The 19,780-nt window shown below is 43.6% G+C and overlaps 1 protein-coding gene across 2 annotated transcripts in view; it reads right to left on the bottom strand.

The window, feature by feature from the left end:
* The window catches only part of TRIM29 (tripartite motif containing 29), a 108,709-nt gene that overhangs the window by 75,908 nt on the left and 13,021 nt on the right, over positions 1 to 19,780 (bottom strand). For both annotated transcript variants that reach the window (XM_078682166.1, XM_078682165.1), the window contains exon 2: positions 19,578 to 19,673. In XM_078682166.1, coding sequence (XP_078538292.1) covers positions 19,578 to 19,673 — 96 coding nt within the window. The remainder of the gene's footprint in view (positions 1 to 19,577; positions 19,674 to 19,780) is intronic.

Here is a 19,780-nt window from a genome sequence, read left to right as displayed (position 1 = left end):
AAAGGCTTGCAATGCAGACACTATGAACGAACGAACAACGTATTGCATTGATACAGATGGAACCAATGTTGTTCCTTTTGCGGCTCCTCAAGTACAGACCCACCGGCTCAAGCTGCCACACTCACTACGACCTCTATGTAGCCCCATCAATTAAAAGCCAAAATATTTTTATCAAATATTTTATGCTAGCAAAACGTTTCCCTTACATGTGGCTGTTTAACTTTGGCAAAGTAACTTGGTGGGTCGTGCCAGGTGAATTTCATCCGGTAAACCGAACCGGCCCTGGGCCGTGTGTGAGAACACCCCTTGTCCTTTCACCCCCCCATTTATCTTTGGTGTTGGTATTTTTGTTTCAACCACTATACATTCAGGACTACATTTATAACAATGCAGAGCAAAACAGGCCTCGACAAGCTTGTCATGCCCAATGAGTAGTAACTTGAAATAGCTCGGGCACTATTTGGGGATCACAAAAACGTTTTCTAAGTCAGCCACTCTTGAACATATACATCAAAGTCCATTTCCTGTTCATTTATCATTCCTTTTGTCTCCCATTTATTTATTATAATTTAACTTGTCCTCAAATGATGTGACACGACTTGATTTGATATCTGATTCCTACTGCTTAGCATCCTCCAGCCAAACTCGTACATGTATAGTACTTCTCCGCTTTACTCCTTGTGTAAGTCGTATTGTCTTCCCTTTGATCGATTTGTTATAAACTTCAATTAAATTATTGGAAATTAAAAAACTATGCATCTGGGTTCTTTTGCACGAGGATATGTTTGGATCATAAAACTCAGAGTAAATTTTTTAAGCACTAATCTTTTTTTCTTACAGAGTAAAACTCCAAGAAAGAGGTCATTCGGCACCACGTCACTCCTGGGTCGGATGTACATTATCCCACCACGCATGTTACAAAAGCTCCCAAATATAGAATCAGTTGAGCCTCTTACATAGCAATGGACCCTATGTAAAGAACGATATTTAAAATGTACCGTAGCTTTTTAACCAATATCTTTTGACCTGTTAAGGTTTCAAGGTCCAGACTACAAAAGGCAACAGCGAAATTCATTTTTTCAGGACCATAAAGCTGTATCAGCTAAAAGGCCTGAGAGGCGAGGCTTTCACACATGGCATGGGGCACTTTGGACTTCACATGCGGTCACATGCCCTTACACTCATCTGTGCCTGAGAACTTCTGCTTTCTCACCCAACAGTTAACAATAGTGAATTGATTCGCTTTTCCCGGTGTGGGAAATCACGTGCCACCCTCTCTGTGGGATGTATCAAGACTGGAGAGGTGCCAGTCAGAGGGAACCTCTGCAGCGAGTGTCATCAGGAAATTGGTGAACTTAAACACAATATGATTTTCATTTTTTTTTGGGGGGGTAGAGGGGTTGGGAGAAGAGGTTCTATGCGGCAACTTGGCCTCAATAAACATTAGGTGTGTCGTACAAGACAAGTGCTAATAAAAATATACTGGCTTCATAAAACGCCATGCTTGAAACATAAATGCGAGAAGCATTACACATTTATATATCTTCATTGGAAAAAAATACAGGTTTAAGTGACATTACAGTTGGGTGAACATGTCAATTCAAACCTAACATTTTAAACTTTAAAAAAAGAAAAATCACCAACACACTGAAATTTACCAGATATACTTTACTGCAGAAAGTATAAAACTTGCACCATCACCATGCACAGTGATATCATCAATTATGTCATTTCAGACAACATCAGTCATGTTATCAATAATGTTGCAGCGCATGGCAAGGGTACAACTCATAGTTACTTCAGTAAACTATAACTAGTGAATTACTGCACTTTTTTTTGCTTAAAATGTTATGTTTCAACTGACATTTTCACCTAACAATAACATCACTTAAACTTTTGTTGTTTAGTGTATTTGAGGGTTGTTTTTTTTATGTAAAGTAAGTTATTACCATACTTAATTATAACATTGCTTATACCTTTGTTTTTTCAGTGAATTTCTAGGGTTTCTTTTTTAAGGTTAAGTAAGATTTTAATACTATACCCAACTGTGCCAACCCCAGCCAAGCATGGCCAGTCCCTGAGCCCAACCCCCCACAGATTCCAGCCCATGTTAGCCTTTTAATTTTTCTGGTCCCGTTGGGCTCCAACAAAGTTTCCCAGCATTGCGATGTCCCAAAAAAAATCACTGCCTCCAGGGCCGGTCCTTCTCGTCTCTGAGCCACCCACAAAATGGACTAGAATGTCAGGGCATCTCTGGCCCACCCACAAAATGGGCTAGAAGGTCAGGGTATCCCTACCCTCCCCACTTATGTCATTTGAAAAAAATATTTTCAGGAAAAAAGGACCAGGTACCCAAGACAAATAATGGCAGCCGCACCATTTCTGTCCATGTTGCAGACAGCCAATCAGAGTGCTCGCTGCAAACAGCCCACTCAGCCAATCAGAACTCTGAAGTTTTTTAATTCACATCCAACTGTCAATATATCTATACGTTTTGCACCTTAGATTTCTCAAAATCTATTGAATAGATTTACACCAAATCACAAAAAGCAAGCTATCTGAGTAAAGACCTAGCTTTCTACAATGTTGGGGTAATTCCATTCAACTGTTTCGGCTGTAGCACTGTCCAAAAATTCCTTTGTCATATTGTATGGGAAATTTGCATTTTGGACCATAGCTTGACAAACCACCCCAACATTTTCCAATAATGAGCTGAGGTGAATTAACTTTTTATCGGGAGAATTTTGAAAGTTTTGTAAAGATTTGTCAAACTGTGTCAAAGTAATTAGCAAAACAAAAAACACTCTTTGGAAAGTTTGACCTAATTAATTTCATGAATGTTGCAGAGGACTTGTGGTGGGCAACATTTTCACTGAAAGGCAAAGGAGTAACCGTTTTCTGATTTCAGCATTCCTTTTTCAAGTGCAAAGTGAACTATTTTTTCATTTATACTCTATACAGTCATCCCAGCATGATTGTTCTGCATTCATAGGGGACTCTGTAGTGCCCCAGGTGCCTCTGCACATTCCAAGAAAGCCAATCCAGTTCACAAAAGTGTGGGAAAATCTTGCTCTTCCAGGGGGGGGAACCAAGCTCTTTCGTATGGAAACCCCCCATTCGAATAATCTAAACACTAGGCTTTATTTTTATTGGACAGAGGGTGTGGTTCTGAAAAATCTGGATTCATATAATAGTACTGGACTCGAGAATAAAAACTTCGCCGAAATAGGACGAATTTGGTATCAAAAGACCGAGAATGACGAGTACGTCAAGTACATGTATTCTCGGCGTATTCGAGTGACGATTTCACCTCGAAATCGCCATTTACATTCTGAACCCTTAGCTACATGTTGCCCTTTACATAGGCCTTAATCCAGTTGAATTTGATTCCACAAGGACACATACTCCTTAATCGACTTCTCCCTGACCCCAGTACAAGTTAGAACCATTGCCCCAGGCCGAACTCGTTAGGTCAGTTCCCTCCCAGTGGCCGAGCAAGATAGCATCTAGGCTCAACCAGCCATAAAACCATTTCAGCGCGCACACCTGCCATATCTCGCTCACATCTTTTCCTCCATTCCTTTTCTTCACTTGCTTTATGATGGGGAGGTGACCGTTTTTATTAGGGGTCCAGCGATATCTGATGAAATGTTGGGCCTTGCCGGATGATTTGTTATGGGCAGCACGACGTGAAATATGTACATGTCATCATGACTCTGCTTTTCTTTTGTAATCAGTAACTATAAATGAAATACCACGAATCCAAGGAATGTTTTGCCCAAGGCTGAAAATAATGTATAAGAAGAGAAGCCTGACTTCGTGAAAGTGTGCAGTCTCCTGAGAATATACCCGTGTTGTACTTCTAGGACCCTGTTACCTTGGTTGCAGCCGATAAACTAATCTTTGACTTCACCTAGAAGACTCCGAGTTTCTGTAGGTCTGACTCAGGAGAACCCGAGGTCTCTGGGTGTTGATCCCCTGGCACCGCTGGGTTACCGGTTCTGTGCCGGTTCTTAAAAACCCAGTACCTCAATTGGCGCCCAACGTTTGGGGCGATTTCAGTGGTACCAGTCAGCCTGAAGATCGTGAGGAGCTTCGTGTGGAAATTCCGGAGGAGGGCCCACCACCTCATCGACCCCTGCATGTCGACGTGGTCCGAAGGTCTTTGCTGCGAGGTTCCCCGCTTCCCGACGGCTACAAGGACTGCTGCCCTGGCTATCGCCCTGATGTTGGACCCTTGAAGTTTTCGGTAGAGCGAAACGCTGAGACGAGTCTTCTGGTGACGCCATCGATATTTTTCAGTTAAGTATAATTGGAGCGTCTCCCAGTCCTTAGTTGGACTTACTTTGTGGTATCTTGGAGATACAAAAGGTTTTTATTGGTTCTTGCAAGCACCATAACCGAAGGACTCGTGTATTCACGAGAAATATCGTAATCGATAAATCCTTTGAAGTTTTGGAACTAGACTAGAGAGCGAGGATGCCTAGTCTTAGACTTGGGAATTGGTTTTGTCTTGGTAGTAATAATAGGGACTCCCGATTGGAGGACTCATGTCCGGTTCCTCCAGTTGGAACTCCGACTTACGAGCTATACGTTAAACATGGGGTAGGCCCCATCGTTTACAACGAAGTATGGATTAAATACACTAGGAAAGATGGTGTTTTAAAATGGCCCCAATATGGTAGCTTTGATTCTGAAATTTTAGACAACCTTGAAGTTAAACTCTTTAAAAAGAAAGCCCGGCCGGCGATGTTTGACTCTTTCCGCTTATGGCGCAAAGAAGCCAAACAAAAAGAAATTAAATTAGCTAAGAAAAATAAGAGAGAAGGGGGACTTTCAGTAATGCAAGCTGCTGTGCAGTTTAAAGATAATGAGGAAGAGCAGATAAATGAGCAGTTGCACAGGCAACGTAAAATGGCAATAGATAAGTGTTATCCAGTTTTGCCGTCTCTTCATCAAGGGACAGAAAAAGAGCGTGAAAAAGACCCATTAATGTCGCAATTATTAACTTCACCACCCCCCTATGCGCAGAATGCCACAGCACCCCCGCAACCTTTAGTTGCACAAGCTGCGCCTCCGGCTCTTCCACAGCACCCACCAACTGTTCTTCAGCCGGCGCCTACTTCTTCGGTGCAGCCTCCTCCAGGCCCACCGACCACTTCTGTTTCACCTGTGTTTTCTACGATTTTGCCTACTATACTTTCTACATCTCCTAATGCCCCCTCTACGATTTTGCCTAGTACCACATCTATTATTCCTGATACCTCTTCTGCCATCTCTACCTCCGCCTTATCACACGCCGTTTCTCCATCTGTTTGTCCTTCAGTTTCACCCTCCATTCGGCAGAAAATGGCCAGCACTGTTACTAATCTTCTTCTACCTCTTTTCGGGTCGCCTACTACGACCCCTAACATAGGAAGAAGACAGTTGCGAAGTCAACTGCCTGATTATCAAGAGAGAGATTCCCTGAATAGTTTAGCTCGGAAATGGGTCATGGACACTGCAAAATATGATGTACAGTCTGTCATGGAAGTCTTCCATCAATGAGAAGCAGCGACACAGAGATATGTTTTCGAACAGATGTGTGTCTTTCTTGGCGAGGATTTAGAAGACAATGATCAAGAATGCATCCCACAAGAGATGTGTCGTGTACGATTTAAGTTTGGAGAGGGTATGATTGTAGGTCCCGATGTGGAAAAGGCAGTTGAAATGCTATTATCATATCGAAGTAAGGGGAGCAGTTCTGGATCGCCATCGGAATCCAGTGCATCTAGTAGGAAAAAGGCACGACAATACCCTATGAGAGAAGTTCCCCCACAGTGGAGAGAGGGTGACGCGACAGCTGTCCCACCTGTCCTGCCCCACTTTCACCGTGTATGGGTACATGTCCCATGGAAGCGAGCTGAAGTTTTAGCACTCAAACAAACACTACCAGATCCGCGTAAAAATCCTGCAGGGTACTATAAAGAATTGTCGCAAACTGCTGGGTCATGTATAATGAATTTGGCCGATATCGATATGTTATTCGGGAACGTTGTTCCACAGCCTTTATGGGGTAAAATTCGTCATGTAGATCATGACCAGGAATTAGGTGACACGTGGGCTAATATTACTGCTGCAGATGCACGCCAAGTTGGTGGTGCCAAGCCTGAGCCTCTGATAGCGGAACTACCTGGTAGAATAGTAGATTACATGAAAACGATAATGCCTGCAATACGCGTAAATTGGGATAAGTTATCTGCATGCAAGCAAAAGAAAGAAGAAACTGTTTCAGATTTCTTCACCAGATTTGAAGAAACCTTCATTGACCATAGCGGTCAAGATATGACCACGGAAGGTGGTCAGAGATTGTTTGTCGATAAATTTGTGCACAATCTGCTTCCAGATTTGTGTAGGAAATTAAAAGATTTGGAAAGTTCTTGGGCAGTCTCATCTTCAGCCCAGATATTAGCTACCGCACAGTACTACGAAAATAGAGACAAAGATGAGAAAGATAAAGTAGAAAAGAAAACTAGAGAACTAAAAACGAAGGTTTTGCTACAGCAAGCCTATCCGCCACGTGGTGGTGGTAATCAAAATAATAATGGTCAGAGTCACTACCAGAATACTTTTCAGCAGCCTCAACAATATCAGAGAAACTTGCAAAGATTCGATTACACTCAACACCGCGTAGGTCCCAACCAGTGTTTATATTGCAAACAAGAGGGTCATTACAAATATAACTGTCCTGCCCTATCACAACGTGCAAATGGAATTCCCGGTGTAAGAGGTCGTGGTAGTCAGCAAGCGCCTAGAGGTAGAGGGCGTGGAAACGCCCCTCAGGACGCACGTCCCCTTCCACCACAAAGCTCTATGAACAGGTTTGATCAGCAAAATAACGTATCTGACATGACAGCTCAATACTACGTTGATGAGTATTACACAGAAAATGAGCAGTGGGAAAATGAGGATTGCTAGGACAGCCATAGACGAAGAGAGGGAGTTGTTTCAGTTCCAGTAGATCAGAGTGGACCTTACGTTGAGGTGATTACATCGGGTGTGTCAGAACCTTTTCTGTTGGATACTGGTGCTACAAAGAGTTCTATTATGCACTCCAAACTCCCTGGCGCACCTTTGTCTGGCGAAATTAACGTTTCCGTAGGTTTTTCTGGCGCCCCGGTTAGAAATCCGATTTCTGACCCTTTATCTCTTTCTGTTGGTCCTTGTGAATTCGAAGCACCCCTTATTTTGACAACAGGTTGTGGTGAAAATTTGCTAGGATTAGATTTGCTAAAAAGATTGTATGCGACTTTGTACTGTTCTCCTTCAGGAGTACAACTTACTTTAGGTAAAAAAGTGGTTTCTCCCATGTATTTGTCGAGAAATGCACTACCAGCAGAATTGTCGATTCTCCCAGATATTCTTTGGGCTACTGGTCCAAATGATGTAGGTCTTTTAGAAATTCCACCATATGTTGTAACATTAAAGTCGAATGTCAAAATGCCACGAATTCCCCAATACAGAATATCTAATGAGGGTGAAAAAGCTTTGCTAGCGATTGTTTACGAGTTGATTGAAAAAGACGTGATTGAAGAAACACGAGGCAATGTTTGCAACAGTCCTGTTCTGCCTGTTTTAAAACGAACTGACCCTTCTCAGCCACCTGTGTACAGATTCGTGATTGACCTTAGAGAGGTGAATAAAATTGTTGTACCACAATTCCCAGTTGTCCCCGACATTACCACATTATTGACTATGATTCCAGCTTCTGCCTCCTGGTTTTCGGTGATTGATCTGAAGAATGCTTTCTTCAGTATCCCGATCGCTGAGGAAAGCAGGTATATTTTTTCCTTTAGTTTAGGAGGTCGCAGCTTCCGCTTCAAACGCGCTCCTCAGGGCTACTGTGAAAGCCCCTCAATATACAGTCAAGCTCTGAAAACACAGCTTGACACGATTGTTTTGCCTACAGGTGCCACTCTCGTACAGTACGTGGACGATTTGCTCATCGCTGCGGATACTGAGGAAATTTGTAAAGTGGCCACGTTGACATTACTGCGTCATCTATGTGATCTGCATCACAAGGTGTCACTTTCCAAGCTTCAATATTGCCGACAAGAAGTGACCTACTTAGGTCATCTCTTATCGAAGGAGGGAAGGAAACTGACCCCAGAAAGAATTCAGGCAATAGCAAAATTGAATGTGCCAAGAACGCAGAGAGAAGTACGCGCTTTCTTGGGCATCACATCATACTGTAGACAGTGGATTCCAAATTTTTCGTTATTAGCCAAACCCTTGTTGGCACTAACGTGTAACAATACACCCAATACCATTCCTTGGTCTGATGAGTGTCAGAAAAGTTTTCTCGAATTACGCACAGCATTATGTTCGGCCCCTGTGTTAGGTAACCCCAACTACAGTAAGCCTTTCACATTATATGTCCACGAGAAGGAGGGCTGTGCATTGTCTGTGCTGACTCAGTTATACGGAGATAGACAGCGGCCATGCGCCTATTTTTCGTCAACTCTGGATCCGGTAGCACGAGCATTGCCAAGTTGTTTAAGGGCCACAGCAGCAGCAGCTGTTTCTATTCGACAGTCTGCAGGTCTAGTAATGAATAATACACTAATCGTGATGGTCCCGCATGCAGTAGACACATTGTTAAATAGGACCAAGACACAGCACTTAACTAGTGCTCGACTGTCCAGTTATGAATTGACGCTACTAGCGAGCCATGTGCACATAAAAAGGTGCAGTACCTTGAACCTAGCCACATTGTTACCAATTGCAGAGGAATCGGATGCTTCAGAACAGCACGATTGTTTCCTCAGAACAGAGGAAGAGACAAGAGGGAGAGTTGATTTGTTCGACACTCCTCTTGCTGAATGTGATGGTACATTATGGGTGGATGGTTCATGCTTTAAACTCCCAAATGGTAACGTGACTACAGCATATGCTGTCACAACTTTGCACACAGTCATTGAAACTGCACGAATACCACATGGTTCAGCTCAAGCCGCTGAACTCGTGGCACTGACGAGAGCATGTGTGTTATCTAAAGGAATGAAAGTGACTGTCTATACCGACAGCCAGTATGCTTTTGGAGTGGCTCACAGTTTTGGACGATTGTGGAGAGAACGTGGGTTCCTGACTTCGCATGGAGCTAAGATTCAGCATGGTCAGTTGGTGAATGAGCTTCTTGAATCACTGACGTTGCCCCTGAAAGTAGCGATCGTGAAATGTAGTGCTCACAAGAAAGTGACTGATGATGTTGGTCGTGGAAACGCATTTGCTGATGAAACTGCTAAGGAAACTGCAAAGAATATGATGAGCCGAATGTATGTTGCGAGCCCAGAAAGATGGACTGGTGATGTTGGAATATGTGAAGACACGATAGAAAGTGTGAAGTCCATCCAAGCTGAGGCCACGGAGAAAGAGTTAAGCATGTGGAGAGAAAGTACAGGGAGAATGGATGCAAATGGTTGTTGGATTGAATCGACAGAGCAACAGAGATGGTTGTTACCCGATGCATATGTGCCTGCAGTGGTTACAATGGCTCATGGGATGGCCCATATCAGCGCGAAAGGGATTTGCGAGTTGTTGGCCCCAGTGTGGAAGAATTCTGGGATTCCCAAGTGTGCAGAGAATGTTGTCAAGAATTGCATGGTATGTCTGAAGCACAATCCTGGTAGGGGAACCCCAACTCCAGCTGGTCATTTTGCACCTCCTACGTATCCGTTCGAGGTTTTGCAGCTAGATTTCATACACATGGAGAGGTGCAACAACTTAAAATACGTGCTCGTGGTTGTTTGTGCCTTCTCAAGATGGGTAGAAGCCTATCCCCTAAAAGACAATACTGCCTTGTCCACAGCGAAAGCCCTTGTAAAAGAGTTCTTCCCCAGGTTCGGAATGCCTAGAATGGTCTGGTCTGACAACGGAAGTGAATTTGTGGGTCGTGTGATGAAAAGAGTGTGTGAAGGGCTAGGCATTAGGCAGAAGTTCCACGCTGCAAATCACCCCCAATCAGCTGGATTAGTGGAATGTTACAATGGCACGCTTAAACTTAAATTGGCCAAAATCCAAGCGAGCACAGGTCTTAAATGGCCTGACGCTCTACCCTTAGCACTCCTATCCACCAGAATGACTGTGCATTCGCGAGTGAAACTCAGCCCCTATGAAATAGTCTTTGGTCGGCCAGCCAACATATGGGAAGTGCCTAGGCCCACGAAGTTTAGCGAGCTGCAACACCCTATTTTGCTTGACTATTTGTATGAATTGACGGCTACATTGCGTGTTTTATATCAACAGGTCCACAACACCTTGCCTCCGGTCTCTGAGACTCCGGGTCACTCCATTGAACCCGGTTCATGGGTCCTAGTCCGCAACTTTCAAAGAACAAGAAACGACCAGCCCAGATGGACCGGGCCTCACCTCGTCCTCCTGTCTACAAGGTCGGCTGTTAGGGTGGAGGGGAAGGCCAATTGGATCCACGGGATCCATTGTAAGAAGATACCTTTCCCTCTGCCACATGACCAATGGGTCCGGAAAGGAGGCACTGACTCAGAGCGCACAACTTATGAGCGTGTAAAAGAAGCTAATCCTGATTGTGAAAGTGAGAAAATTTTTCAAGAAACTGTGCCACCACCAGAACAATTGAACTCTGTGGAACCTGAACTACTATTTCTGGACCAGACAGTACCCGAAAAAAGACGCTACAATTTACGTCCAAGAAAAACAGACTAAAGTAAAAGTGATTTCTTTTATGATCCGAAAGAAAAAACCTGTGGACTAATAAAAAATGTGTGCTTCCCCAAAATCCTTTTTTGAAAGTGCAGATTCTCCCATCTAGGTAACTTGCTTATTTTTGTTTTTTTCGAACCGCCATCCGGGTTCCGCTGCTAGGGTCGCGGTTGATTAAAGACTTTTGGGTGCAGCTGACGACGTTAGGTCGCTGGTTCCGGTTGGTCCAAGGGAGCTGCCCTAGACTGACGGAAGCATCCTTTAGCAGAAACAACCTACCACCGCGGGCAGCACCTCAGAGAGGATGGAGTTTCCTGATGTGGAGAGGCCTGTCAAACAAACGAACTTTAAGCAGAGACTTTTTTATACGATGACGAAGAAAAGTTTTATAATAGTGTGTATTTTTATGCTATTCAGCGTAATGGCCTTTTTGATAAGCTATGTTTATTTCTCTTTTCATGTGATATTTGCGCCCACTACATCACCCATACCTCCTCCTACTGTTTCCTCTCATTCTTTCCACCCTTTGCCTGACCACGAATCAAATAGGAGATTAGAGTTCATTAATAACTCCTTCGTTCAGTTATTACACGAACACCAACTTGTAATGAACACAACTAACAGTTGGGTGTGTGGTCTCATGCCCCACACCACGGATAGAGGTATCCCCTATTTGGTCCAGCCATTTAGTCACAATGGGTCAGTATGGGCATATAGGACAATGTTCATATATGCACGAGAAATCCAACCCCTACGTTCTGTAAAAGACAACCTCAAGACTAGCGCCCTAGTCAAAGGTATAGTTGACATGATCAAGGAAGTAACTTCTTACGAAGATACCCCGCATGATGAGATACTTGCATATGCAGGTTGCAATGTGACCGGATATGGCACTACATTAAGTGAGAAACAGCAAGCCAAGAGATCGTCCCCTATCTGGATCGTACCCCATCAAGGTCACCTATGTCTGCAAGGTATTGGCAAGAATCCCAGAGCTCAGCTAGGGAAGAGTGTCTGTACAGAAACGTATGTTTTTGGATCTCAGACTTCCCCTGCGTTTTTAGCCGCTAAGGGTACTTATTTCATCTGCCATGATAGAGCCTATACATGGTTGCCCCCTGACTTCTCGGATTCATGTTTTGTTTCATTCCTGTTACCTCCCACCTACACAGCAGCGGCAGATTACCATCGGACAAGGGTAGTTAGAGGTGTTTTGAGTAAAGAAGACACTGCAGGTCAAGAATTTGGTGACTTTGCAATGGGTTTTCTGCCGTTCTGGGGAGCCATGGCTAACAGCAGGAACATAAGGCAATTGACAAGTGTAGTTGAATCCACCGTGACTGAAACTGCTGGTGCCCTTAGTAACCTGACTGCTGAGCTCCAGTCGGATCGACTTATGACCCTTCAGAACCGGGTCGCTTTGGATGTAATACTTGCGGACCGAGGTGGAGTATGCAAATTGATCCAGTCCAGTTGTTGCATTTTTATTCCAGATAATGCTCCAACAGTGTACAAGGCCATCTCCAAACTACATAAAATTTCCGAATCTATTCATGTGGATAAAGGAGATTGGTCGTTAATGGGATGGTTCTGGGAACTGATATCTGCCTGGGGATGGAAAATTCTGATGGTCATTGGGATGGTCTTAGCCATTCTTTTCCTGTTCTGTCTATGCATACAGTGTGCTCCTGCAATATGTGGCCTCTGTGCTACATCATGTGTGAGGAAGCCTGTGTCAAGAGATGAACTAAACACTAGAATGATGTTACAGCAACATCTCAATGACTTTGGGAATATAGATCTGGACTCAGACTAACATAAGGATAGATTAATTGTATGTAAGGGCAAAAGGAGGGTCTGTGGTTCTGAAAAATCTGGATTCATATAATAGTACTGGACTCGAGAATAAAAACTTCGCCGAAATAGGACGAATTTGGTATCAAAAGACCGAGAATGACGAGTACGTCAAGTACATGTATTCTCGGCGTATTCGAGTGACGATTTCACCTCGAAATCGCCATTTACATTCTGAACCCTTAGCTACATGTTGCCCTTTACATAGGCCTTAATCCGGTTGAATTTGATTCCACAAGGACACATACTCCTTAATCGACTTCTCCCTGACCCCAGTACAAGTTAGAACCATTGCCCCAGGCCGAACTCGTTAGGTCAGTTCCCTCCCAGTGGCCGAGCAAGATAGCATCTAGGCTCAACCAGCCATAAAACCATTTCAGCGCGCACACCTGCCATATCTCGCTCACATCTTTTCCTCCATTCCTTTTCTTCACTTGCTTTATGATGGGGAGGTGACCGTTTTTATTAGGGGTCCAGCGATATCTGATGAAATGTTGGGCCTTGCCGGATGATTTGTTATGGGCAGCACGACGTGAAATATGTACATGTCATCATGACTCTGCTTTTCTTTTGTAATCAGTAACTATAAATGAAATACCACGAATCCAAGGAATGTTTTGCCCAAGGCTGAAAATAATGTATAAGAAGAGAAGCCTGACTTCGTGAAAGTGTGCAGTCTCCTGAGAATATACCCGTGTTGTACTTCTAGGACCCTGTTACCTTGGTTGCAGCCAATAAACTAATCTTTGACTTCACCTAGAAGACTCTGAGTTTCTGTAGGTCTGACTCAGGAGAACCCGAGGTCTCTGGGTGTTGATCCCCTGGCACCGCTGGGTTACCGGTTCTGTGCCGGTTCTTAAAAACCCAGTACCTCAAGGGCAAACAATTTAATTGGTTAAAACTACCGATATTTCATCATTTTGATTGGTTGCTGCATGCTCCCATGCCATTTCTCAATCACTCTGAGGACTCTTAGGGTGCCTGACGACGAAGAAGGAGTGTAAAGTTATTGCAAATCCCACTGCAGCCTATTCCCTTCAGATAGACTCCATCTCTCTTTAATTAGCCATGTTCCAGTTCACGCATGTGAATCCAAGAAATTGCAAATCTATCCTGTAATCTGCTCCCATGGTACATAGACGAATACATTCAAGTTTCAACTCCCTTACAAAGGAGTATTACGTACCACTGGGTACAAAGTAGACCAGAATCACATGTTAGCTTGCTTAGAAGCAGTGCTTAAGATGGTAAAATAGAAGTGCAGGCACTCTGTACCAGAGTACCTGCTTATTTCTGAGAAATGTTGGTACTCGCCAATTAAAATTATAACGTTTCTCTTGAGAAGTGCAGGTACTCTCCCTCTCAAAATAAAAAAGTGCCGGTACTGAGTACCAGCCCATTTAAAGCACTGCTTAGAAGTCATAAATAGACAGGATAACACAAAGCACTTGGTTGGAAAAAATAGAGAAAGTAATATCTCAACTACGAATTACACAACAGGACACAAAGTCCGGATGTGATAAGGTTGGTAATCAGTTACACTCATGGGATCGATTACCTAAGTAGAGAAGATTTTAGACTGTGGTTATGATTTAAGACAGGTACAATACTAGTGAAACCCATGCAGATGGAAACAGGCCATTGCCAGGACTAAACTTAGTAAATCTCTGTAGTCTCTGGTTTCTTAAAAAGGAAGCAGAATTGAACTCCTTTGTTTTTATTAAGGATGAATTAGTGTTCAAGGGGATGAAGATCAAGGGAAAAGTTTATGTTGCAGTCAAAGGTCTTAACATACTGGGGTGGTTTCACCAGGGATTGTTTGGTATGATATTAAGGCCAGGAGCCAGGGAGCAAGTTTTGGTGGTCGACTGCGATAATGAGGGGCAGAAGTGGAAGGAGAGTTTTCCTTCTGTTCTTAGCAAGGATTTAGACAAAAAATTTCGGTTTCAGGCACAAGCTTATTGTAAAGGAAAATGCTGTCCTTATCATGCACAAACTTAGAGGGGTTCCTTTTGGTGTGAGTGAAAATCTTAACAAGGAGCTTAAGAATTTGCGTGATAAAGGAATCATAGAGCCCACTGAATCTTAATTGTGGTTATCTCCCATTGTTGTGCTTGCAAGTGAAGCGGTCAGCTGCGCGTATGTGTGGACTTGAGGTCACTCGACAAGGAAATTTGAGTTGACCCACCCCGTTTGCCTAAAATTAATGACTAGTTTTCTTGTGTCAAAGGGGCCAAGTTTTTTTCCAAACTTGATTTGGCCAGTGCTTACCACCAGATAGAGTCACATCCGAATTCACACCTTTTGACTGCCTTCATTTATCCACTTGGCATGTTCCAATCCCGATGCATGACTTTTGGTTTGGCATCTGCTGCTTCTGTTTTTCAGAGTGTAATGCAAAACCTACTGAGTGGTGTGGAGGACGTTTTGGTGTTCCAGGATGATGTATTGATCTTTGCAATGGATACGCAATCCCACAATGTTATTCTGCATAATGTGCACAATTGTTTTGAGATACATGGGGTTGTTCTCATGACTAAGAAATGTACATTTCTATGCAATGAAGTAGAATACCTAGGTCACTTAATTTCACGAGAAGGAATTAGACCTAGACACGGTCTTGTTGAAGCTACTGTTAATGCTTCTTCCCCCAATGATAAGACTGGTGTTTATTTATTTATTTTATTTGCAGGTTTGTACCGCGCTGGCTTAACTCCCTGAGGAGTATCTCCGCGCCTTTGGCTTCTACAGTGATTTAAGAGGAAGGGTTTTAAGAGCTGTTCTAGTTTACTGTTTAAACAAAAAGGTCTTCAGCATTTTCCTAAAAGGAAGGTGGTCTGCACATAGCTTGAGGGATATTGGGAGGCTATTCCAGAGAGGGTCCGGCTATTGAAAGTGTTTTAGCTCCATGTCTAGCCTTCTTTGCTCTGGGTACACACAGAAGGCCTTGTTCACTTGATCTGAGTGTCCGAGTGGGAATTAAATTTGGATGTCAGGTATGCAGGACCCATCCCATTCAGGCTTTTGTGTATGGTACAGCATACCTTGAACTTGGCCCTCTGTCTGACAGATAACCAATGTAGTTTTGTCAGCAGAGGTTTAGAAGGCGTGCGGGGAGGAGCATTCAGAACCAGGCGAGCAGCCGTGTTCTGGGCCACCTGAAGTCTATTCATAACTTCCTCGTTGGCAGACAGGAGCAAGCCATTGAAGTAGTCCAGGCGACTCAAGACAAGCGCCTGGACCAGCGTCTTCCTAGTAGTATCTGGTAGTAATGGGATGATTTTCCGCAGCATACCAATTACATGAAAGCATGCTCCCACCACCTGGTTGCCATGTTGTTTGAGAGTGAGCTCTTGATCTAATCGGACCCCCAGGTTCTTAACAGTTTGTTTGGGCTTGGGCACTGGGCCAAGATCTTGTGGCCACCAGTCTGGGGTCCAGAGCAGTTTTGCCTCGCCAAACAACATGACTTCTGTCTTCCCAACGTTGCACTGCAAGTAGTTGGAGGACATCCATCGTGCCACTGCTTTCATGCCCTGGGAAAAGGAGTTTCTGACCTCAGATGTAAAGATCTTAAAGGGAAAGAGGAGTTGCGTATCATCCGCGTAAGATATTGGGATGAATCCGTATCTTCTCATGATGTTAGCCAGGGGTTCCACATATATGTTGAAAAGGGTAGGGCTCAAACAAGAGCCCTGTGGCACCCCCTTGGAGATTCCAACTTCCTCTGACCTGTATGCGCCCATAGCTACTTGCTGGGTGCGATCCGTCAGAAAGCTCCTCAGCCATGCCAAGGCTTCCTGCTTCAGGCCGGTGTTAGCTAGCCTGGTGGTCAAGGTGGAGTGAGATACGGTGTCAAACGCCGCAGACAGATCCAACAGCACCAGGATAACAGAGTAACCCCTATCCTGGTACATGTGTAGGTCGTCTGCGACTGACATCAGAGCAGTTTCTGTACTGTGTCTGGGCCTGAAACCAGATTGGGACTGGTCCAGCACTCCAGTAGATTCAATGTATTTAGACAAATTATTATTTACATGTTTTTCAAATCTTTACTAGGGCTATGTGAGTATTATGTGAGTATTACTCACTGTTCAGCCCAGATTTTGCCACCATGGTGAGTCCCACCAACAATTTACTCAAGAAGGGTGTCAAGTTTGTGTGGTCCGACGAGTGTTTCTGCCTTTGATCATGTCATGTCCAGTTTGATCCTGATTTACCCTGCAACATTACTGTTGATCCACAACAAGTGGGACCGGATGCTGTCTTGACGCAAGGTTTTTGAGATAAGGAAGACACAGTAGCATTTGCTGAGAGAGAGTTGAGGGATGCTGAGCTCCAGTACTACACACTCAGACCCTGTGAATGTTAACTTCTGTCCAGCCAATGCATTCCCATCAGCCCCCTCCCGCCAAATGCTGTGTAAGTAGGGCTGTTACCTTTCTTTTTTTGCTGGCCTCCATAGAAAAACACTGGCCAGGCTAAAAAAACAAAAACTACAGGGGTTACTACCCTCAGAGTCACTCCCACTTCCCCCTGCAGCCAGTCACTCAGATTTTCCTCTTCCGTCCCAGGACCTCCAACTTTATTCTTTTCCTGTCTTGTGATTCCAGACACTACTGCTTACTCCTTCCCCTTGGCTGGAGTTTCACTTCTATTTGCCCTGCAGCCTCCAAGGTGCAATCATCAGGAACATCATTATAAAGCCCACTGGGTGTAGGAGATGAGAGGCAGCCTAGAGGGCCAGCATAAGTCAATCTGGCACTGAATGTTAGGTGTGGAAAAAATAATTGATGCAGTGTGAGTGCATATGTGAGAGTGTCTCTCTGAAAGTGTATGTGTGTCTCCACAGCCACACTCCCCTCCCCTACCCCAATGGCAAAATGCTGGCCCAGGAACAATTGTGATAAATCTTGGTGGTGTATTGTCATCTATTACAAAACCATGCTGCTCTTACATAAAGACTGTGATTCTTGGTGACTTTTTAGCATCCAGAAGAGGGTGCAGAGTGCTTGCCCTTGATAAAAATGTTGATCCTCGCATAACAGTGGAAACTCTTGGTAGCTCATAATCATCAATTTGATGATGCCCATTCTTCCCTTCTTTACAAATGCTGGCCCTCTCTTAAAGGTATTATTGTCAATTTGTTGTCATCCTTTGCATCTTGCATTCCAGGCTTTTTGTGGGCATCTGGATATAATGGCACATATCTTTGGTATAGTGATGGTCCTGACAGAATAGTGGAAATTGTTAATATATTGGGCACATCCATGGCATGGTGGGGCCAACCCATGACAAAATGGCTGACCTGGCAGGAAGTTGGTAATATTTACCATATTGTATGCAACAATCGCACAATGGTAATAATTCTTGACATACGGGGGCATATTAGGAGCATTACCTGCTATAATGCTTACCCATGTATTTTGGTGGCAATATGTTACATTTCGTGGATGTACATAGTAAGGTGGTGCCCACTCAACATTATGTTGACCTTAATGGTGGTAATTCCAGGGATACTGCGAGCAGTGTTGGTATGAAAGTGTTAAGAAAAAATTGCAATTAACATGTTAAATGTCCAGCAAGGTCAAAAAAAGAGAAAGCAGTGCAAGAGAACATAGTTAACATAGGCTCGCTTGGATGCATGCTGCCACAACTTTCTCTCCAAAATGTAGGATAGATACGTATTGAATCTATTCATATGCTCAGGATTTGGTGGGAGATTTGGGCAAAGCAAGAACTACATAATTTGTTAATGCGTGTTTACATAGGTTTTTGAACATTTAAAATCAAATGTAAACATCTTCTGTTAAATAATTTAAAAACAAATAGATGTATGGTTTAGTATTTGTGTGATGCGAGGAACAGGGTTAGGATATGGATTAGGGCTAAGGGGCAGTTTTGTGGTTAAGAAATGGATTACCTTCAAGGGACAGTGTCAGAGTTGAGGAAAGTGATGGGACAAGGGTTAGGGTAAGGGAGGGGGTTAAGGCGAGGCTATGATTAAAGTGAGTTTTAGGTCAGCTGCTGCAATGGAATAGGCTTAGGGGCAATTCAATGGATGGCATAAGGAATTGGATTATAGTTATATTTTGAGTTAGCCTAAAGTAAGACACAAGCTGTGGCAAGATTCAAACTGTGATCATGGGTCATAGGAGGTCAATTTCGTTTTTTTAACTCCGCATTTTAGTTTCGAAACATAAAACACTATTGTTTTGTTGCAACTTTTATAAGTCTACATTTTTGTAAACTACAATTGTGGTAGGAGTCTTAATTACAAACAACTGCATGAACATATAAAGTAAGGCCGAGGCTAGTAGTATCGGGGCACAGACCCTGGCTTCAGGATACAGAGAGGTTGACTAATGTGTAGGTGAGTAGAGCAGAGACTATGACATTAAGAAGCACAACTCGCTTTGAAAAGAAACGTGCACTAGTCATATCGACACCAGTCTGTATTTAATTTAGTTTGCTGCCTAAATATTCACGAATTGCAACTAATAGGTACAGTTTGTTGTAATGTGTTTATGACTGAGAAACAGTAGCATACTCTACTTAGCATCTTTTTCGCTTTTTCGCAGACTACTTACACAATGTGCGAAGATTTAGCTTGCCCCCTCCTCACTGCCCCCCCCCCCCCCGATTCAATAGATTTTCACAATTTGTTCTTTGGATTTTTAGGTTTAGACACCCTTTGTCTATTGTTGCTCCGTCTTACCATGTCATGTGTCATATTTTCAGCCAACTCTGCTTTTTAAGCAATGTGATTTGCGTTCTGAAACATTTCGTCCCACGCTAAGTATTCTCGGAGAAAAGGTACAAGTCAAATTTCTGAGGCCAAAGTGCTAATGGCTCCAAAAAAAGCAGGATTGATTGGAAATGTTAAGCGTGGCCTTGGGCCCTTCGGTTTGGACTGCCAGATCCCCTGCGTCTGGCTTTTGCAGGATTGTGAAAGAAAGTGAACAGAGACAAGCACTAGAGACAGACAGAAACGAAGCCACGCTCACCTTAATTCGATCCTTTTCTTTTTGCCACTTTTCCTCTTCATCCCCAACATCAAGTATCTGCAGGTGCAGCTGTTCCTGGATCTCCGACAGCTCGGCCTTGTGTGGGAAGAAAGAATTACAATGTAAAGCAAAGATTCCATGGGCTGACAGCAACTCGCACTCTCTCATCCAATAAATTTCTGTCAACTGGCCTCATGTACTGA

This window comes from Lissotriton helveticus, chromosome 3_1, assembly GCF_964261635.1.
Source record: "Lissotriton helveticus chromosome 3_1, aLisHel1.1, whole genome shotgun sequence".
In the NCBI taxonomy this organism is placed as follows: domain Eukaryota; kingdom Metazoa; phylum Chordata; class Amphibia; order Caudata; family Salamandridae; genus Lissotriton; species Lissotriton helveticus.
This window is presented reverse-complemented; position numbering and strand designations above follow the sequence as displayed.